This window comes from Alexandromys fortis, unplaced genomic scaffold (genome assembly GCF_014885135.2).
Source record: "Alexandromys fortis isolate MF-2015 unplaced genomic scaffold, M_Fortis_MF-2015_v1.1 scaffold_77, whole genome shotgun sequence".
Taxonomy (NCBI): Eukaryota; Metazoa; Chordata; class Mammalia; order Rodentia; family Cricetidae; genus Alexandromys; species Alexandromys fortis.
The window spans coordinates 751,958-774,744 of record NW_026067967.1 but is presented as its reverse complement, the minus strand read 5'-3'; the positions used below and the strand labels follow the sequence as shown (position 1 = coordinate 774,744).

At 43.0% G+C, this 22,787-nt stretch overlaps 1 protein-coding gene across 8 annotated transcripts in view; it reads left to right on the top strand.

Annotated features, from left to right (window-relative positions):
* The window catches only part of Dlg2 (discs large MAGUK scaffold protein 2), a 1,620,445-nt gene that overhangs the window by 1,547,588 nt on the left and 50,070 nt on the right, over positions 1 to 22,787 (top strand). For all 8 annotated transcript variants that reach the window (XM_050154450.1, XM_050154453.1, XM_050154448.1 and 5 more), the window contains 2 exons: positions 10,635 to 10,811; positions 15,992 to 16,067. In XM_050154450.1, the coding sequence (XP_050010407.1) occupies positions 10,635 to 10,811; positions 15,992 to 16,067 (253 nt within the window). The remainder of the gene's footprint in view (positions 1 to 10,634; positions 10,812 to 15,991; positions 16,068 to 22,787) is intronic.

The following is a 22,787-nucleotide window of genomic DNA, read 5'->3' as shown; positions in this document are numbered from 1 at the left end:
AAAATCCATAATGGCATTGTTTTTTTGTATTCACCTTCATATCCCCCCGCCCCCGCAACACCTAGCATTGTACTTGACACACAATGGAGGTTAGCCGGATAAATTTGAAAGCATGATCATGTGACTCCCCTCATCAAAAAGTGAGGCAACACTAGCTGCCTTCACAGCCCCCATACTGGGCGGTCTGATCATTTTCTCCCAGGGAAATAAAACACCATCCAACCCTCTGTCCTGAGTTCCCCTGGCTTTTCCCGCTAGGAGAACCATGAGCACCAGACCTGGCACTTAATCAGAGGCAGGTGAATAGCTCATAAATCAACATTTAAACAGTGAACAACAGGAAGGAATCATTGTTATGTTCCCCAATAGTCAATTTTAGTAGAGTTGCTTGGGCGGGTACATGTTGTTATTGCAGCTCATCGTGTGTCTGTACACCAAGCCCCTCGCGTGAGTTTTACACAAGTTGCCTCAGCACCACCATTGTCCAGCACACAGGATTAGCCTGTGATTTGCAAAATAGGAAACGCAATTTAAGACCTTTGCCCCAGCTGCAGAGCGGGTGAGTGGCGGATGACAGAACTGGGAAGTGTCCCTCGTCACAGCTGGCATTTCTCGTTACTGTGCCCCAGAGCACAGAGTAGTAGTTGATCAATGAGTTTACTGAAGGAATGGGTGGGTGATTGACACTGGGCACATGGTCTCACCCTTTACTACCAACGTTAAAATATTCTGCTATTGGAAAAATACTAATCATGTTGACATACACAATTAATAAATGTATATATGCTAATTTTCTGAATTTTGTTAATCTTTATTTGCTTTTAAATTTCTTGAGATATTTGGAAATCTCAAGACATTTATTAAAGAAACTGCGTCCAATTAACTGGAGCTGTTGCATAAAGTTGATACCAAGCAAAAGTCAGACCACCACACAGCCCTGAGCCGCTTGGCTCTTTGGCACTTTTGAAGCCACTGAGAAAAGGACCCAGAGTCTTGAAAACAATTATGCATACAAAGAAGAGATAATGAAGTGATCTACGCCATCCACAACTCAGCAGCAGCAGCAGCAGCAGCAGCAGCAGCAGCGAGCACCAGCGCACGCGTATGCATTGTTTCAGACACTGCTGCGGGCTCTCTTCCCACGTCTCATTAAGCGGTCTAAACTGTGAGATGTTTTCTTTTGTGCTCACTAGATGTCAGTGGTCCCGGATAGCAATACCCACCTTCTGTGTCAGCAAGAAAGTAAAATTCTGTCAGTTAAATTACGAGAGGGTATTGATGGTTAAACAACCTCCCTTTAGGTGTTAACATGAAAGCAGGCAGGAAAATGAATGTAAAAACACCGGTGGCTTTTAATTTCACTTTACCGATGAGAGAACCACAGGAGACTCAGGGAAATGAAGCACTTTTCCCTAGGTCACCTGGGTTGGGCTCTTATTTCAATTCCACTCAGCCCTCCTTTGGTGGAAGACTACAGAGATGAGTGTACTGCTCCCCAGACTCCTGTGGAGGATCTAGAAGGGAAAACGCACTTAGTAGCAAGGAAACTAAAGTGCAACCCCTGAGAGCAAGAATAAAATCAGGTGCAGAGTAGCCCGCTAACAGAGAGCGGGGAAGAAATGTTTTCTAGACAGGCAGGCCCAGGAGGGTTTCTAGAAAAGTTATGGATGTTTGAACTGGCTGAAACTTGCTTAGCTGGGATTCGCAAGACAGAGGCAGTCTAGAGTCGAGCCTTTATATACACACATCTGTAAGCTGTTATGTACCATTAGGGCCCCTTGAACACAGGTGTCCTTTGCCATTTATTTTCATAAGATCAAGTATAGGTTTCAGTGATTGGCTAAAAACTGCACAGCTACATTAAGGAGCAAAGGTACCATTTGAATCCAAGGCTCCAATGTCCCTGTTTCATAATAAATGGTCCAGATATTGACTGAGATGCTTGAGTGTTAGTGGTTCAGTCAGCAGTGCTGACCTGTCTTCCAGAAACATTTCTCTTTCTCCATTCCAAACTTTTAAGTTAGTCACAGCGATACCCTGACAGAGGCTGGCCTCCCTCTTTAGCTCGGGTCAGAGGTAAAGGGCTGCAAAGGGGGCTCTGTCAGCCCCTTGAAGTAATTTCGTCACTGTGAGTACCTCCATCCCCCAACAAAGAAGCCCAGATGAGAAGAGGTCTTAGAACTACTCATGTTCCCCTTTCCCACGCTTTAGTTAATGAATATTTGGGAGACAATGAAAGTGGTTTTAAGACAACTGAGCTGTACAGTCCTGAAAACTGGAACACCATCCGCCATGGTCTAACGAGCTCTACCCTTGGGCAGATTCAGGTCTGTTTACGCTTGGGAGACTTGTCATTCAGGCCTGGAGAGTAAACTAATCTGACAGGTGCCAGGACACCTGGAGAGAGAAAGCAGGTTGAAGGGGGCCCAGTCCCCAAAGATTCTGCTAATAAGTAAGTTGTCTGAAATGATCGACAAGCAGGACCCCGTGTGCGAGAACTATATTCACACCGGGTCCCTACGGAAATCAATTCACAGGAGAGTCAAGAGAGGAGAGAGATGATTGACAAAGGGAGCCATGCATGGGAACTACATTCACACCGAGTCCCTAAGGAAATCAGTAGCACTGGAGATCCAAGGGAGGGAAGATAAATAGTTGTCACCCCTGGAAGCAATGATGGTGTCCAAATTATAATCAAAATGTGACGATTCCAGAGAGGGCTCGCCTGTAAGGACTTCAGAGCCCCCTTAGGTCTATCTTCAGTCATGACCATGGCTGCTTGATTCCTAGGCACAGCAGAAACTGATGTTTTCCCAATCTGCTCAAAGCCTAGAAATAGTCTGGTGGGGTGGGAATATCTGTCTCTAACAAGTATAAACCACCTTGTAAGGCCCCAAAGATTACATGGCATGGGGCTGCTTAGTAACATAGTCTGAAGCATCATGAAATTTCCCTTTTGCACCAGCAGAACAATGCCTTCATTTTGAGTCACAGACAATGAGATGACCTGGCCTGTCATGGCATAAGGCTTACCACAGGACTTGGCCATAACTTAATGAGCACTGTCATCTTAGGCAGTGCACCCTTTGTAAGGGTTGACAGATGAATTTGTTCCCAGCCACGAAGGCTGATTCGCTTGTGGCTTCCACCACCCTCTTCACAAAATGCTTGTGGATATGAAAGTGGATGAGAAAATTAAAAGGCTACCCAGAGCAAATCACCCACAAGACTGCATAGATCACGGTTCCCCAGGATGTTTGAAGTAAGGACCATGCGCCTCTCTTGACCATGAGACCGTGTGTTTCTACTCAGAAGGGACTCATGGTGCATGCTTGCTCATGGTTTCTTTAAAAAGACAGGTCCCCCTTCCTGCTGTTTTTAGCTGGCTGTGCTGTTGCAGGGAAAACTGTGGAATTCCGGGAATCTCTCTGTGAAAAGTGATGCTAAAAACAGCTTAGATGATGTAAAATTCCCCGTTACCTGAGTTTGCATAAGCAAAGCAAGTATATGCAAAGGGTAAGAATGCAATGAGAAGATGTGAGGCTGACAGATAGTAGAGTTGGCATCTGAAAGATGCCAGAAGCTCATGTATCAAAAGAATTCTTGACCCTCTACATAGTAGGGCTTAGAGGTGTGGCATTTAGATCACGAGAGCTCTGATATCACTAATGGATGAATACATCAATGGAATCATAATGGAAATGCATTATTGGTAAGCGGTAGACATTCCAGGAAGTGGAAGTCACTAGTATCATACCCTAAAATGGTATGTATTACCTCTGGCCCCTCCTTCAGTTGGTCTCTGTTTCCTGGCCACCATGAGGTGGACTGAGTTTTCTTCACCGTTCGCTCTCAGTGCCCATATTCCCTTTTAGACAAGCCCACAGTGATGCAGTCAAAGATGGCAGGCTAAAACCTTTAGAGACTCTTAGTGACACTACCATTTCCTCTTTATGCTGTGTTTCTTGGGTATGTCACCTGGAGATGGAAAGCTAGCTCAGAGAAGGAAGTAGCACGGGGCTAATTGATTCCTGTAACGCAAACACGGCCTTGTGAGATGTACATGCACATTAACACATGCACCTCGTCTTGCAGGACGAAGGCTTTAAAAATGACAAATACATGGCGTTATTGGTTTCTCCTCCTCCTTTATTATATACAAGCTATAGCACAAGGAAGTCAGGACAGCAAGCTTACAAGGTGGGACTCTGTTGGACCCTGTTCCCTTCTCTCTCTACTCAATTCATTTCTGCTTCCATTCATTATTCCCTCTAAGTTTTTGAAACACTAGTTATTTGGTTTTTGGTTTTTCAAGACAGGTTTTCTCCATGTAGCTTTGGTGCCTATCCTGGAACTCACTCTTGTAGACCAGGCTGACCTTGAGCTCACAGAGGTCCGCTTGCCTCTGCCTCCTGAGTGTGGGATTAAAGGCCTGCGCCACCACCTGGCGAAACACTCTTAATTATCTGCATGAGGAAGTAATGATTGTTTTTAAGATGGGGGAAGCAGATGGTAATTTCTGATTTTTAAAATAAGCAACTAAAGGTCAAATCTCCCTGCCTCAAGCTATTCTCCCCCCACCCCACTCCAGCGGGAAAGCATCTGGAGAAAGTTTACTATGTATGCATTTTTATATCACACATGAAAGACACCGTCACCCATTGCTCTTGATGCAGTTAAGGAACAGCCATCCACTCCTCTCCACAGGGAGGAGGTGAGAGAGGTAAAGGAACTCTTGGCTAAAGGTGGTCCTAAAGGACCCTGTGTAATCTCGTTGAGACCCAACTCACCTGATAATTCCCTCAGCAACAGACTTTGAGAAAGAGGTAACCTAGTGTGAGCATGTCACTTTAGTAGAACGTCTGTGCTGCTTTGCCCGGTCCACAGCGACTTACCTTCGTGTTAAAATGGAACATGTCCATTCATAACAGGCAGTGTGGGAAGGACTGGGCAGACAGCAGACTTTATCCGTTTTGTTGTTTTGGTTCTTTCTCTTGTTCCACAGAAGGGTGAGAGACACGTCTCCTCTAATCAAGCAGAGGCCTCCCTTTCAAAGGACTCAGAAAATTGAGTTGAAACACCCTGTTTCTCCAGCCCTAAAGTTGTCATGGAAACAACAGCTTTTCAGGTCCAAGCAAGTTCACAGCACAGAAGGGAATACTGCCGAGTCACTCCTTCCTTTATAAAGGCTTCTTTTGCAGGGACTCTGCTCAGGCTGGATCTGAGAGAGACAGATTTGCAATCGCTACTGACCCAGGGCAGGAGGCAAAAGTCATTCCCCGTGTAGACTTTTAATGCAGGCCGTCCCAAAGGGATCAAGGGCAGAGTGCTTGGCAACATTAGGGGAGAAAAAGTCTGCTACCTCTCTGCTTCGGCTTTCTAAAATGAAGCAAAACACATGTTGCTTTTATGAGGCTTCATGAGAACTCAATCAAGAGTAGAAATAGTCATCTGGATGTTAGATGAAATGATATAAAGTATGTTGCATATGACCAAGCGATATTAGGCATCCAGAGTGTCATTAGCATGGCTTAATATTTGTTTTTATTCCAAAGAATCAGTAATGGACGAGAGGGCCAGCAGACAGGCAGCTCATCTTTACTCCCTGCTCCTCATCTTCATCTAAAAATGATGCTGCTTTTAGTACCTCGTATTAGTTCCACATGGCTGCTGTAACAAACTCTCTTCTTCCTCCGTCAGACCCTCATTTCCGTCCTTGTGTCAATCTCGGCTCTCTGTTGCTTTCCCTTCATTTTCAAGGACTCCTGTGATCAGGCCGTGTCCACCTTGATATGTCCCCTTGGACTGTAGCACAGCTGCATGTCATTTTTGCCACATACCTTTCTAATGTTGATACCCTTTAGTTCCTCATTTTGTGGTAGCCCCCAACCGAAAGATTATTTCATTGCTACTTCATAACTTTAACTTTGCTACTGTTCAGAACTGTAATGAAAATATTGTATGTGGAAGATATGTGATATATGACCTCCATGAAAAGGTTTTCACACCTCCAAGGGACCACAACTCACAGGTTGAGAACCATTGTTCTAGAGGCTACTACAGGAACATTTGGGGGGAGGGAGCCATTTCTGTTCCTACTGCAATCAACCTGTGTCTCCCATTGATTGTTTTTCCACAGAACTGCAGGACACTATCCCATTAACGCTTCTACCATTTCCTAGTTTGCAGTAATACCCTCTCACACCCGACATCTCCCAAGCCCAGAATTCCGTGAGAAATCTGCCTGTTCACGGCCTCATCATAATGTCTTTCTTTCTGCTGGTGTTTGTTGAAAGCAATGCAGACTTTTTCTGCTGTGCACCTCATCATTCTTCCAGCCTCTTGCCAGTGTTCAGTCCCAGAGTGGTTTATAGGTGTGGGTTATTCAGTACCCTGAGTCTGGCCAAAATAGTTTTGTGGTTGCCATCACAGTTTATTCTCATCTCATAATTTAAAGCAACACAGCCGCCTTGACTTACAGTTAGTTCTGCAGGTCTTTGCAGGACCAAAAGAAGCTGTCTACAGGCTGCCCCCACTATGGGGCTGGAGGAGGGACTCTACTCCCCACTTGTTTTGGTTGTTGGCAGAATCTAATTCCTTCACACAGTTAAGTTGTACTTACGATGCATCTCTCTGGCCCTCTCTTAGGCTCTTCTCTTCCAGTGGTAAGGGCTCATGTGATTTAAGTCAAGCACACTTGGGTAATCCAACGAAATCCCCCCAAGTGACAGCCTTAAACTTAACCCCGTTTACAAGTATCTTCAGCCATACCATGTAACAGATTCCCAAACCTGTGGGGATTAAGGTATAGCATTTGTTAGGGACATTATTCTTGCTACCACAAGCTTTATAATCTGGAGACACAACACATAGTTTCTCCCTTTTCTGGCACTGTGCCTGGCAGTCTCACCAGTTTCCTCATTCTTTGCTTTCCTAGCCTAAAAGAGATGGGTCAGAATTCCCAACAATGGAGAAAACATCAGCCCTGTCATGACCGTGAGCTGTGACCACAGTCTAAGCTCTAGAAGAAAGCATATGTGTTTGGGTTTGGTGGGGTTTGCTTGCAACGGAAAGAGCACATGGGTTGGTACAGTGGGAAACTCAGTTTTAAAGTCCATCTCCCCTCTACACATAGCTCATATCTCTTCTGACATTAGATTATTATTAGGTATTACTTATATTGCACAACCTTATGTCCTCATCAAAAATCAAAGGCAAATATGTATAAAGCAGGAAGAACTGAATGTGTGCCCTCTGAAATCTAATCCATGGTGTCAGCATAAATGTTGTCCTCAAATCATGGGCTCCTTGGGAATACTGTATTCTCCACACCATTCTTATCAGGAGTCCCTCGAATTCTAAGGTTGGTAGCACACGCTTTTGATTCAGAAATTATATATCTACATTTGAGCTCTGGTTCTGCCTCTGTTTTTCATTTTAGCTCCTTGTGTCTTATTTCCTTATGAGACAAATGCTTTTGTGGTGTGCCGGCTGTCAGAAATTAACAAGGGCAACTTAGTCTTCACTGGGTATCTGGTGAGTCATCCTGCTGCCGTAGCTCTTCAGCGTTCTATGAAATTAATGCATCATTATTTGCATTTACTCACTGAAAAAAATAGTTGTCTATGGTTAAGTGACCATCATTCTAAGAGGTTAGGGGACATGTCACAGGTCACCCAGGAATAATAATAATATAACACTGGAATAGTAGAATCAGGACCATAACCAGGTCTCTTCTGCCTCAGAAGATGGGCATATGACCTATGTGCTGTCTTGCCTACCTAGAAACTTCAGCAAGGCAAGGACGATAGAGTGCCTAGTGTATAGTTGGGTACTTCATAAGCACGGCTCCATTGGTTACCCTGATATTCTGCAGCTACCTTGAAGAGCCACAAGGACGAGAAAGTGGCGGCTTCACTCTTTCCTTCCTAGACTTTCCCACTTGGCAGAGAGGCACAGTGAACTGCATTTCAGGAGGGGCAGGAGGGATGAGAAAACCATTGCATTATTTGTGTCAAGTTCCACTTGTCTTAATGGACTTGTTAAAAGCACCCCAGTGGCAAGTGTGAGTCTTAATGGCATTTTATAAAAGCCATTGTGATGAATTAGCACACGAGGCAAATTAAAAACAGCTTATCGCTTCTTAAATTAGGTGATGAGGCACTGTAGCATTTTCCCCAGATGTGTGGATCCATTAATATCCAAAGGAGACGGAAGCTGAAATGTGTCAGATGCTGGCTTTTAGGAACCTGACAATCCTGAATCGGCGTGATCCTAGAGCGGGCAGGTTGGACAAGATAACTGAATTCCTCAGGCAGAGCGTCTACTGCCCTTTGGAAACTCTTGGGAGAGGATGGCACACAGGAGACTGTTTGACCTGGAGAGAATGGCTGGAAATAATCTCCACATCCCTTATGACATATGAGGGTAGTGAGATGTGAGGAAAGGAGGCATGCAGTAGTCAACCTGGAACATTCTAGAAGCACGTACTGAGGACTTGCTTTGGGTCCAGAAGACAGAAAGGGGCTCTTAAGTTGTCTTTGCACACAGTATGCAAGGCAGACATGTTCTGGAAGCCGTGAGGCTCTGAATTATGTTGTTGAGCACTTGTGACAAGAGGCCATAGGTATTGTCTGCAGGATGAATTGTTAGAGACTTGGCATGAAGGGTTTGTGCTGGGATCTGCCTGGAGGCACCACAGCTGTCCCTAGCCTAAGCAATACTGTCAGTATAAAACCACCATGTGGTTTTATGTCCAAAACTAGCAGGGATCTTTCCAAAATCTAAGTTCCCTAATATCACCTAAAGGACACCTTTGCCATGGGCCTTTTTAAGACAAGCATGTTAATTTTTCTTTTCTTTCCCACAAAGTGCAATCAGTAGAGAGGAATCTAGGACAGAGGGAGATGTAGTTCATACATGCAGTTAGCCAGCATGTGCAATGCACTGTAGTAATGCTTTATGAACGTTGCTTCGTAGGATTTACCCACACAGCTCAGTAATGGAGCCAGTACCCACCATTGCCTACCATATGGAAGCAACTGGAGCCTATGAAAGAGAAGTAGTTGGCCTTGGTAACCAGTGGGGCTATTAAGGCACTGTAGGAACTGGGCACAGCCTTAGTATTTCTTCTTCGTTATAATTCCTTCTCCTAGGTAGCTCCTATCACATGCTAGATGTTGCCTGTGTTGTTCCCATTGTGGGAAGGTAGCTGTGCACTGCACACATTCGGCTCTGGAGTGTGAGCTGATTTCTATCTTGTCACACGATACTTCCCATCAGCAAGAGTGGTGGCTGTCCTCCCCCACCCCCACATTTCTGGGATGGGACTTTGTGTGAGTCCCTGATAGGGAAGATGCAGATGGTCAAGGAAGCAATCATTTATTCTGGGCACTCAGACCAAAAGACTCTCCAAATTACATCACTTAGGGATACTGGAAATGGCTGTATTGTAAGTAACTCAACTCCTATAATATTTGAGGGTTAAGTGCTATCTTCAGCGCTTTTTGGTTACCATGACAGCAGATGCGACATGTCTTTGACAGAGAAGAAAAGGCAGGGGGAGGGAAGGAAAAGAGCCAGGGTTGGCCCTAATGATTTTAGAAAATTCTACTCTCCAACTCTACGTTGTTTTACATGCATGGTGGTTGTAATGTAAAGAAGGTCTCAGAGCAGAATGCAAGAAATTCATGAGGAGGTGGTAGAGTCTTCTCCAGGGAAACCTTTGACACTGTGTGTGGTGGGTTTTAAGAAAGGGGATATGTCAAAAAACAGACAATATAGCACATGCAATAAATTGTCACATCCTTGTGGTTTCAACTGTCCTATTGACTGTTCATGCTGCTTCTCACTCCGGCACCGAACCAGTCTTAGAAAGTGCAGTGCATTCAGCCCTTGCAAGGGCTCAGCCAAGCCTCTTCCATGGCAACAGAGGATTCCAATTCAGAGTGATCAGCATGGTGATGAGGCAGGCCTGGATTTCATAGAAGCAAAAGGAGCTGTGATATTGTTCAAAGGATTTCGTTCTATACATATATAAGCACGGATCTTTTTCCCTGCTTCTTATATTTTAAGCACTCATTCAGGTCATTACAGTAACTCTTCAGGCACCCAGGATCAGTGTTGACTCAATATTCCATTGTTGGGGGGAGTCGGTCACTCTGGGTAGACATTTCTCATGTTTCCCACTTTTGCTCTATTTCAAAGGAAGGTGTCTATAAGTTAGTATGCTGAGGGGAATTTATCTCTAGCACAGAGAACTTAAGAAAGATAACCATGGTTTTCTTCATTTATTTTTCATTTGTACAATGTGGTTCTAATAGAAAGAAAAAAATTTTTCAATTGGGTAATATACTGAGGGCCTAGGTTCTCATTATTGCCTGTTATATGTGATGGTCCCTGCAAAAGAGAAGTAGACTCTACTTATAAGGACCTATTGGCCGCCCCTGCAACTAGCAAGGAAAAGCAAGAAGTAACCTCAGTGTAGGACCGAAAATAAAAACTGTGTAGCACAATCCAGGAAAACATTGCAGAAGATGTTGGAGCCCCCCAGCAAGAGCTGAAATTCCAAAGCCCATGTTTTACATCAACGCCATCAGCTTCCTAACCGTGCCATCTTTTGTCCTCTCTTTCAGAGCCATGTTTGACTATGACAAGAGCAAAGACAGCGGGCTGCCTAGCCAAGGACTTAGTTTTAAATACGGAGACATCCTCCATGTCATCAACGCTTCTGATGATGAGTGGTGGCAAGCCAGAAGGGTCATACTAGATGGGGACAGTGAGGAGATGGGCGTCATTCCCAGCAAACGGAGGTAAGGATACCTTCTTCCCCCCCCCCCATGTGTGTTAGCTATCTAGGGAGTGGAAATGCAGGGGGGGAGATGGGAAGACTGCACACAAAATGACTATTTAAGTATCATAGGCATTCTACAGGAAAATTGTCAGTGGTGACAGGTGACAAGAATAAAAAATTTCTCATTCTCTGCGTGTTAGGATTTTACCAAAATTGGTGAGTGTGATGAGGCAGGAAGGGAAGGGGAAGAGCAGCCTCCTCGCTTCTCCTAGACTGTGCCTTATGAGCCTGCCCACCCATTCACACTTGATGCACTGATTCTGTGGCTCCGCATTGACCAGGAAATTTTATAGAAAAGCCAAACATAAAAGGCAACAACTTACTGCACTAAGGCCCAGATGCTTGAGCAATGAACTGCTCTGCAGCTAGGTGGACAGATAGATACCTCATTCTCTTTCAGTTAGTCTTGTTCCCCTTCCCAGCATTCCCTTCAGCTGCTCAGATTTTTCATCTGTGTGTTTCTTAGGTGTATCAAGCCCTCCTCTTTCAAATGCTTCCTCAGTTCTGTTTTTGAAAGGCAGAAATAATTCTCACGTGAGTCAACTCAACCATAAATCCTAGCATCCACTCATCACCACCATTAGGAATTCCCTTCTCACGAATGTCCTTCTGGCACAAGACATGGTCTACGAAACAAACACTGACTGTATCAAAGCTTAAGTCAGTCAGCATTGCAGCATGGGTCGGGAAGAGGCCATGAGAGTCCGTGCCTAACTGAGGAGGACAAGATGGCTGTGAGGGGAGAGAGTTAGTTTCCATTGGAGGTGTCATCCCTTGCAGGTTGACCATACTCCAGTGGATGACCCCATACCCACACATATGGGCATTGCCAACTGGACTCTTGTGGGTAAGAGGGTGAGGGGACAGAGAACAGACATGAAGCTGGAAGGAGGAAGAGGAAGAAGAACGAGGATCCAGGAGAAAGATGGACGGAAAATCCACTCCTCCACTTCCCCACCGCTTCTCCCTCCCAGTTGTGTGTAGGCTCTGTTTAATCCACTGAGTTCCTGGAGTCCTGAAGCAGTGATTCTTAATACTACTTCATTGATGTGTTTGTGCATCTTCATGTAAAAAAAAAAAGTCAGGACGACATGTGTTCCGGGTTGCTCAGATTCAGTCACCAAAGCTGTCAGAGGAGCTGTCATGTTCAGTTGGTCCCAGGGATAGGGGCTGAGTGGAGGGACGAATTCTGTCAGAAATAGATTACAGCTCATTTTCAAGAAAGCATTCTTCTCATTGAAATTGCCCAGCGATGCTCTAGACTACGCAGGACGACATGAAAGGGTCTCGGACTTTAGATGGGAGGATGGAGCCAGGAAATGGTCCAGAGCTCCCCAACTGCAGGCTCGTGTGATGCTGACCATCGTGTGGCCAGTCGTTCGTTCAATTAGTGTGCATCATTTCCCCCAAACGATTTCCCACTTGCCGCTGACCATCCTTGAATTAGTTTTTTTTTTTTTTTCTCAATCTTTTGAAAGAAGCAACCTTTCAATTAAAGGAAACCATGTCACCAGCCATACAACAGCTGCCCTGAGGAGGGGCTTTGTTCAAGCGCTGCCACGTTCATGTGGGCTCGCACTCTTTTGCTCACAGATACCCTACATTGCAGTTATATTTTTGTTTATTTATTTGGTTTTTCAAGACAGGGTTTCTTTGTAGCCAAGCAGGCCTCAAAGTCAGCAAGCTCGGCCTACCGCTGCTTCTGAATGCTGGGATTAAAGGCATCTGCCACCACTGCCTGGCTGCAGATCTATTTTATACAAAATAAAAATATTTGTATTTATTTGATTATAAATTTATATTATGAATATTTTCTTAGGATTGTAATTATGTCAGAAATGTTTTATGTATTTTATAAAGCTAGTTCTGTCTCACCGTATAAGAGTAATTTTAGAAAAACATAAGGAGAAAAATAAAAATCACATCCTTGTTGATTCACATGTACTAAGTGCCCAGCTCCATGTGAAGTCATGAACCATAGAATAGGTTAGAGACAAATAAAACAGGTAGTGCTGGGAACAATTTTCATGTGCGGCATACTCTCAAATGAAGACTATTTTCTAGGTGTCAGATCTTGAGCATTGGGTGCCAAAAAAGAAAGAACATGTTCTTGAAAGCCCTGACTCTCGGTCTTGGTTCTTGTTTCACTGGGAAAATGAACCACTGTATTGGATTACAGGGAGAACTCAGAGTATAGAGGGAAGTGGGGAAGATCTGGGAGGACTTTGGAGAGGGGAAACCATAATCAGAATACATTGTGTGAAAAATCTATTTCCAATTTAAAAATATTAGGAAACCACAGTGATTGATAGGTAAGTGTGTGTGCACTTATGTGTGTCTGGCTATATTCTTTGTAAACAGAGATTTAAGTGATGACCCCACTAAAACTTGTCTATTGAGGTCACTTAATGTTAGTGAAAGGGTGACCTCAGAAATCTGTTAGGAAGTGTGGAGTGCTCTGCCCAAGTAATCCTTAGGTTGGAATACTGCATTGAACCCTGTGTCACACATGCTTGTGGCCTCTGTGGGTCTGTGCAGAACTGACCGCCATTCTCTGATCAAATCACCGCGCATGCTCCACATGCTGCAGTCATGACAATGGGATGAAGCAGTGGTTCCCATCATTAGTCAAATTCATGCAAAGGAGTCGGAATAAAATTAAAGGCTCTATCAATGGTTTTAGGAAAATCTGAGGAGGTGAATAAGAATGACCATTTGAGCTTAAACTTAACAGGGAGAAGACTAGCTGAGTAGCTCCAAGCAGCCTTCTTCCCAATGGACTACTTCTACCTAGCAGTTTTCCCCAAGCTCTTCTGGCTCTCCTGACAACCGTTATGTGTTGGGTGGATGCAAGGAGAGATTCTCAACACCGGTTTCTCTCCAGGGAATATGTTGCTTTAATGTCTGATGTTAGATGTGAAAGGTTTTGTCCAGCCCTTTCCACCCAAATATTCCACTCTGCCATTGGAATCAATGTGTTCTGAGTCTTCGTTCTGTAGCTATGGAAACCCAGCTCCTCGGTGATTCAGTGGGAAACACAAAAGAGCTCTCGGTTAGGAAGTCGCCTGCTGCTAATTACAGAGCTATGAATAGCTTAGACTTCATCAGCCATTAAGTTTCTATAGATTTGGGATTAGTTTTCTCTCACTTGCTCTTTTCTTTCCCAAGAAAGAAAAAAAAATGGAATTAAAGCCAACCAGATTTAAACAAAGCCATGTCACAGCAGTCTACCGGATAGTATTTTTGTACCACGATCTTCTCCTGGAGACCTACTGAGGGTTATGTGTACCTGGACCAGAGAACTATACAAACTTTCAAATCAATAGAAAGTGTTTAAAGAAGGGAATCAAGATGTAACTTCCAGAGATAAAATTCAGTACTGTTGTGGGGAGCAGGCAATAAAAACAACACTTCACTGCAGAGACTTGGAAAAGTCAAGGAAACACAACTTTCTCAACTCTAGCTTAAAACAGGAGCTAATCAAATTTTATTTTCCTTGGATTTCTTAAGCCCTGACTCTCATATCCGAATTATCCTTCCCCATCTTTCATTGATATTGCCTGCGTTATGGAACATACCCCAATCTTTGTCCTGCCCTTCCAAAATTCTTTTCCATTGCACCAGGATCCTTTTCCTAAGATACTAGCTTGAAAAGCTAGAGAGATAACTCGATGGTAAAGGGTGTTAGCTGTTTTGCAGAGGACCAGAGTTCAGGATCCAGTACCCAAGTCCATGGGACCCAATACCCTATAAGTCCTGCATACACATGAGCCTAACTACATGCACACACACATACATATCTACATAAGTAAAAATAAATCTTTAGAACCCTAGTTTGATTATACCACCTTCCTCATTTATGCCTTGTTACTACTGCCCAACTCCTTGAGTAGCTCAGAGGAAGAGGAGGAGGAGTTTGCATTCGCATGTGGATGCTCACTTGTGTATGGATGCATGCATACATAAACCCATGAATGTCATTTTGTAGGTTCCTCCCCTTTTTTTAAGACAAGGCCTCTATTTGGCCTGGAATCCACAAAGCAGGCTGAACTTACTAGCCAGCCTGCCCTAAAATCTACCTATCCCTGTCTCTTCTAGGATGATAAACTCTTGCCCCGTCCCCATGCCCAGCTTTTTACATGGCTTCAAACTCGGGTCCTTGTCATAAACAAGGACTTTATCAACTGAGCTATCTCCCCAACCATATTTTTTAAGACATTTTGTGATTTCATGTAGGTCAGTCAGGCTAGCCTTGAACTCAAACATCTGATTTTGACCTTGACTTCATCATCCTGCCGTCTCTACCATCTAAGTGGTAGGTTTCAGATGTGTACCAGTACACCCGGCCCCCAACATCCTAGGAAACCCCACAACTTCACCCAGCCTCCACTCATCCTGTGTGGACCCCATGGCGCTGTCCTTCCGGTTCCCAGCTTGGTAGGGACTGGAATGCATGCTCACCTTTTCTTTCTCACCCCTCTAGCTTCAGATGAACTGTGGTCCCCTTCCAGTACCGCAGCAGGACTCGCCACCCCTCTCTCCCCCCAGTGATGCTGTTAGGAGTGTTTGTCTGTCTCTGTTCCTGCTGAGAGCGTATCACGATGGATGTGCATTACAGCCTTGTTGTAAATGTTTCCTTTATTAAGGAATCCTTGGTTAATAACATGGCAAATGCTTCTTTAGTGGCGAGTAAGATATTGATGCTGTCAAAATGACGGAAGGACATTAGACTCCTTGGAGGAACATTCTAGGGTACATGTAACATGTTGGTTGCCAAGCAAAGCTAGCAGTATAACACTGCTCTTTAATAGGAGAGCAGGAGGGAGGAGGAGGGGCTTGTTTGTTTCCCCTCTAGGCATTAGTTTTCCTGGGCTGTGATTTCCTGAAATAGATTTTTGTTGATCCATAAGCATTTCCATAATTTTTGTCTGTTACTTCCAAATATTAGGACTGTCAGTGCATGTATTTCCAAAGACATATTAGAATTTTAGACAATTTTTACCAAGTTTTTCATTTTTTAAATCCTTTCCAAGGAAACAAAACATTCTCAAACATGTTTTATTTGACTTATAGGGACAAGAGGAAGAAGTGCACTTTACTTAATAAGGAACTTTTTGTTTTGTTTTGTTTTCTCATTAGAGTGGAACGAAAGGAGCGTGCCCGGTTGAAGACAGTGAAGTTCAATGCAAAACCTGGCGTGATTGACTCGAAAGGGGTAGGTACAAAATGATGGAAGCATTGAGTTCTCTCAGTTACCGTAGATTCAGCGACAATTAACATTCAGGCTTTTAACAGTAAAGAAATAATAGTGCCACTAGACAAAAGAACACTGTCCTAAATGTATCGCTAAAGGAATGCCATTTCTGATAAAGTGGGTTTGTTATATAGATGTTAACTGCTGGGACAAAGCCAGTGATGATGAAAGTGATGTGTTGACTATACTGAAGATGGTAAAACATAGTCTAGGTGTTTTCCTTAAATGTTCTGAAAGGTCACATTTCATAGACAGTATCTACTCATCTGCTAATGTATCTAGTTTGACACACATTATACACAAAAGACTGTAGTCATAGAAATACAGACATGGGTCAGTTAAGTGAATATGTAGATTGTTGTGACAGACATGGGAGAGAATTAACAACAAAATCCTACCAAGATTAACACTCATGTGTACATCCTCTTAGCCCCGGCTTTACTGGCAGAGAATTCAACTATCATATGACTTTCCCACTTAAATTTAGAGTTGGGCAGCTGTCACCTCCATTGGTTCGGGAAATTTCATCACTGCATCAAGAAATCCTTTCGAGATTAGCATAATCATTTCCCATTCCTCGGCCTTCCTTCCCCACCAGACCACAGTCAGTAACCTACTTCGTCTTCATAGATTTGCCCGTAAATACCTCCTATAAATGGAATGTGCGTTTTTGTGACTGCTGATTTCACAGCGCAATACTTTTTAAGTTGCGTTTATACTGTTTCATGAATAAATAAAAGTGCTTCATTTCTTTTATTGCCATATAAAATTCTATTGTATGGCCACACCACATTTAGCATGTCCATTCATCAAATGACAGACATTTGTGGTATTCCCAGTCTTTACCTACTGGGGGTAATACCAGCGGAACAATTTGTATTAAGATTTTGATGCGCATATTTTTACTTTCATTGATTATAATAGTGCAGCAAAATTGCTGATTCCTTCAGCAATATGATGGCTGTGGAGCACGTTAGGAACTGCCAGGTGGTTACACAGTGGCCACACACTTCACATTTCTCTCAACAGTGTATTGTTCTGCGATTTCTTCACATGCTGAACAATGCTTCTTATCATGTGTTTTTTACAGTAATGTCTATCTTGGTTAGCATGAAGCCGTGTGTTATTGTGGTTTTGATTTGTATTTCCCTAATCAGTGGAGCTGGCGAACTTCTTTTTCTGGCCTTAGTATATCTTATTCTGTACTTGGCATATCTTTTCTAAGAGCTGTCTACTCAAATTAGGTATATTTTTAAGTTGGCATTTCCCTGCTGCTATTTTAACTGGGTTATAGAGTCTCTAAATATACTCTGGGGTTGTGGTAAAACCTTTCTCTTCACTTATTCATGTTTATGTTTCTGTTTGTGAACGTGTGTGTGTGTGTGTGTGTGTGTGTAGTAACATGTGTATGGCATGGTGCACATGTGGGTGACTGGCTAGTTAAAGGCAGAAATCTTCATACATTGTTCCTTCACCTTTGAGACAACATCTTTCAATCAAACCTGTAACTCACCAATCCCACTAGTCTTTCTGTCAACTTGATCCAGAGATCCCCTCTCTGCCTTCTGAGGCTGGAAATACAGACAACTTAGCTGGGCTCTGAACCACTCAGCTCCAGTCTTGTTTTGGTGGCAAGCACTTTAACCACTGACCCATCTCCCNGAACTTTTTGAAATGTAGAAATTCAATTTCATTAGATAAATCTATGATTTGTTAAGCCCATCATTGGTATATTATGTGATTGCAGTTCAAAGGGATAAAATAAATAATATATTACATGCATAGCTAAATTTGTCAGGCTAGTTTGGAGACCAGATAGAAATTTCAGCTTTTAAAGCGATACTTGAGGAACAAGTGAGATTACCTCCCTAAGACTGGGAAGTTCTCAGTGCCTATCTCTGCATCAGCTGTAGTTGGCATGCTTTTTAATTTGGAATAGCTATTAAAAAATAAAAACAGAAGTTTTATCTTCTCATCCTGAACGCCCAATATAACACCTGCAACATTAATTAATATTAAATGCTCACTAAATATTTGCTTCTGTGAAAGTAAATTTGGCTATATCTTCAGAATTCAATTTTAATTGGGGCACAATATGCTATTTCTTAGCTCTACTTTGCATCCTTCTAAAATTATAAGGTGTGTTAAAAATCTCCAGGTGGCAGGAGTTAGAAAACACGTGTTAATGGTACAAGAGACTGCTAATGAGGGAATCTGTATGCGTTCATATATCAGTGCTGTACCAGAGTGCTTTCTGAACAACATTTGCTTTGGACTGTCTTGTTTGCTGATTAAAATGAAACTACCTAGGCCTTGCCCAGAACTACTGAATAGGGATATCTGGGAGTAGAGCTCAGGAACCGACTGTCCTACAATTAGTTATTTGTCAGGCACATCACTAAAAATCCTAGAGAATATCTTACAAATGGAGACTCGGCTCTAAAATAGACCCAAGATATTTGGGGGGGGGGGGGGATAGGGAAAAAAAATTTTTAAACACAAAAAAAAAAAAAAAAAAAAAAAAAAAAAAAAAAAAAAAAAAAAAAAAAAAAAAAAAAAAAAAAAAAAACACAAGTTTTGGTCAGTAGTATCATTATGAAAATAGATCATTTGCTAAGACTTTTGTTACCCAATCCCCCGTATTGCCCTTTGTATATTAAATAGATGTATCATTGAGAAGTCTAGTCAATGACACAGTATTTTAATTTCCCCCAAAAATATTTAAGTGAAATAGGAACTCATCTTTGTATATATGGTGTCATTCTTAAAACTGAGAGTCTGGGACATCACGGAATTGACGCCTTTAAATACTACTTAAACACAAAATAGTAGAAAAATTTTTTAACAATTTATTTTTTTACTGTATGTGTGTTTTGTCCATGTGTGTACCTGTGTGATTCAGATTCCCTGAAACTGGAGTTAGAGTTGTGAGCTGCCATGTGGGTGCTGGGAATTGAACTCAGATCCTCCAGAAGAGCAGCCAGTACTCTTAATGGCTGATCCATCTCTCCATGCCTCAAGACAATAGAAATTTTTATTACTTCCTGGTGTGAACTTAATAATACATGCTGTACTTATTCCGTGCCTACAGATGGTACGTGCTGAAGAATTTGAATTGAATACCTAGCTGTGTCAGATACACATGTGAACTAGTGCAGTATACAAAGTATAATATGGACCCCTCTTCCCAGAAGTTATGCCAGTGACAGGCCAGAACACCTGGACTATCTTTCCATCTCAGGAGCTATTCTATTGCTGTGAAGAGATGCCGTGATCAAGGCAACTATTATAAAAGAAAGTACTTCGTGCGGGCTTGCTTACATTTTCAGAAAAACAGTCCATTGTCATCGTGGTGTGAAACAGACAGGAATGGTGTGGAGTAATAACTGAGACCTATAGCCTGCCTGGTTCATAGGTAGCCAGCAGGAGGGGGAGGGGGAGAGAGAGAGAGAGACAGAGACAGAGACAGAGACAGACAGAGAGAGAGAGAGCGCGCTAGCACACGGGGCCTAGAATGGGTTTTTGAAACCTCAAACCTCACCCTGTGATATACTCCTCCAACAAGCACACCCCTCCCGACCCTTCCCCTCCTAACCCTTCCAAACAGTTCATCAACAAGGACTTAGCATGCAAATAGCGTGAGCCTATAGGGGCCATCCTCGTTCAGACCACCACACCCTTTTAACTGTATTTGTTAAACACTATGTGCTAATAAATAAAATGTAAACTCTAGGACTCAAATGGGCTATTTAAGGAGGAGGAGAATAACATGGGAAGAAAATCCTAAATCTGAAGGTCAGGAAAGCAATGGTCTATAGTCTACCTTTAATTTGCCGAGTTCACCAAAGCCTTGAACCTTATAGCCAAAATCGGACTCTGTCAGGGACAGCAAGTTCCAGTTCATTCGTAGACAAGTATTAGCAGTTTTTATCTGCAGTTTCATGTTGAGAAGGGTTCTGAAGGCATACATAAACTCAACAGAATCAAAAGTACTGGTGATTAGTCATCTCAAGGGCAATCTCTAAATTCAATGATCTTTAAAGTAGCTTTCATCAATAATTGTCCATGAATTTTGCTTAGGAATTTATTAGACATAAAAGCATTTTTTTCTCTAATCTCCATGAGAACAATAAATGTGGAAACTTCTTAAATCTAAACACAGAAAGCAGGAGGCAGAGAAGAAGGGAGAGAGAGCGCTGAAGAGAGGAGAAAGCTTCTAGCTATGGAAGAGTCCAGAGAGTAGGGACAGACTATGTCACTTGCATTTACAGAGCACCAAAGTGTCCTGGGCAACTCAGGGTGAGCATCACGGTTGCTGCAGTAGGATAGCCTATGACGAGCTTGACTGGTCTCCGCAAGCTGTGAGTCTCTAGGCTAACAGACCGGGGAGTGAGCAGAGAACTTGTCATAAAAGAATTTGAACTTTAATTGGCCTGTTGCTACTCAGGTCACTTTTACAGAACTGGCCATTGATTAAAATGACATTGAGCGCTACAAAGTCTGAGGTATTGTGTAAGTCACCTTGTGAAGCAACCAATAAATTAAAAGGGCAAGGTCTTTCAGCAAGTTTCCAAAGACAATTAGAGTCAAGAAAATAACAACATGGCAGGAATATAATATCACAGGGATCGCCCATGACTTCGCGAATTGTTCTTCTCTTTAAAAATCAACAGACTTGGTCTTCGCAAGACTGCCTAATTTGTCTAAGATAACACAGTTAGTAGGGTACATACAAGAATCAGGTTTAAATTCAGGTCATTTTAACAGCCTGTCTTGTCCATTGCTGTGTTGTTTGTTTCTGGTAAACGTCTTAATTAATTTCCCTACTATGGCTGTGATTAGACACCCAGACCAAAGCAACTGTAGGAAGGAAAGACTTATTCAGAGTCACAGTTTCTGCCATGGTCTGATGGCAGGAGCTTGAGGTGGCTGGTCACCTTAAACCTGCTTTCAGGAGGCTGCATCAAGATGAAGATCAGGGTTTGGTCCCAGAATCCATGTAAAAAGCTGGGCACGAGAGCACGTGTTTGTAATCCCAGCACTTGCAAGGCAGAGGCAAGTAGATAACTGGTCTTGACACCATTTTACATAAAGACAAAAAGGGGTTTCTTTCTCAAAAATGGATGGTGGTTAACTGAAGTGGGAAATCCTGCCTTGTATGGGTTGGGTAGCTCCCTTCCCTACGCTGGAAATCCTGGAGTGTTGTGTGATATTTTACTCATTTGACTTTTTGGGGGGCCCACCACCCAGCTCCCAATTAAATCACACACGGAGAGGCTTATTCTTCGTTCTGAAAACATGGCCTTAGCTTGACTTGTTTCTTGTCAGCTTTTCTTAACTTAAACCATTCCAACTTCCTTTTGCTTCCGGACTTTTTCCTTTTCTTATTCTGTAATTACTCCCTGGCTGGGTTGGGTGTCTAGGGGTCTGGCCCCTGATGTCCCCGCCCCCTCTGTTCTCCTGTTGTTCCTTCGTCTCTTCCAAGATTTCTCCTATTTCTTCTCTCTGCCTGCCAGCCTCACCTATCCTTTCTCCTGCCTCACTATTGGCCGCTCAGCTCTTTATTAGCCCATCAGGTGTTTTAGACAGGGAAAGAATCACAGCTTCACAGAGTTTTAAAAAAAAAGTGCAGCATAAACAAGCACACCTTAAAATAACATTCCCCAACAAAGCGTATGAAAAAGGAAAAGTGAGCTGACTCTGGCTGCTACATATGAACACAATTACACATGAACGTACATATGCATACACACATAGCGGTAAGAGGGTAAGTTGTAAATCTCCAGTTTCCATACATTTTTAAACAAAATTCCAAGGGAAATCGTTTACTTCTGTGTAGACTTGAAGTGAGGTTTAGAAAAGTAAATCGAACTCACGCCTGACTGATTCCGAAGCGCATTATCTGTTTTCTACAGCATGTAGTAATATCTCTTTCCTCTTGAGACGTGTCACACATATGGAGGGAGAAAAATGAAGAAGCAAAATGAGTTCAGATTAGCTTTGTCAAAAACTAACTCAAGTAGAAACATAAATCTAGCGAGGGGGAACCTGGTTTTCCTCTTTGATGTACGTATTTCTGAAGTGAGCTATGGGCCGCCTACCTCTGCTACAGTAGCCTGGAAGCTAGAAATGAGGGCACAGGTGTTGGCTAACATGTCCCGTCAGTCATCAGATGCAGAGACAGTGTGGGACAATACAGAGAAGTAACTCTACACCCTCACCGCTGACCCGGAGAAGTCAGTGTTCTAGGGGAGAGGCTCAGGCCCTACAGGAAGGAAGTCACAGAACCATCACCAGGAGAACCAGAGAGCAGAGGACAAAGGAAAAGAAAAATTCTGGTTTACAAACCCAGAGGATTTGAATTGCCAGCCTTAAAGGGATTGGTGAAATTGATGGGATGTGGGGGGCAAGCAGGAGCAGGCCACCGCCAGGCAAGAAATAAAGCACAGTTGCCACACTGCAAGGGACATTTGTCAAGGGGAATAAAAGGTCTCAGAAGTGGAGAGATAGTTCTGATGACTTAAATCACCCAGGAAGCTTGTACTTTATCCTGTAGAGAAAGAAGAATCGTGGGTGTTGTGACCAAAGCCGACCTCAGTATTTTCTGAGTTTGTGCCAAGTATATCTGATTTACAGTCTTGATTATACTTGATTGTGCTCTGAAGTGTTCTAGGCAAAGAT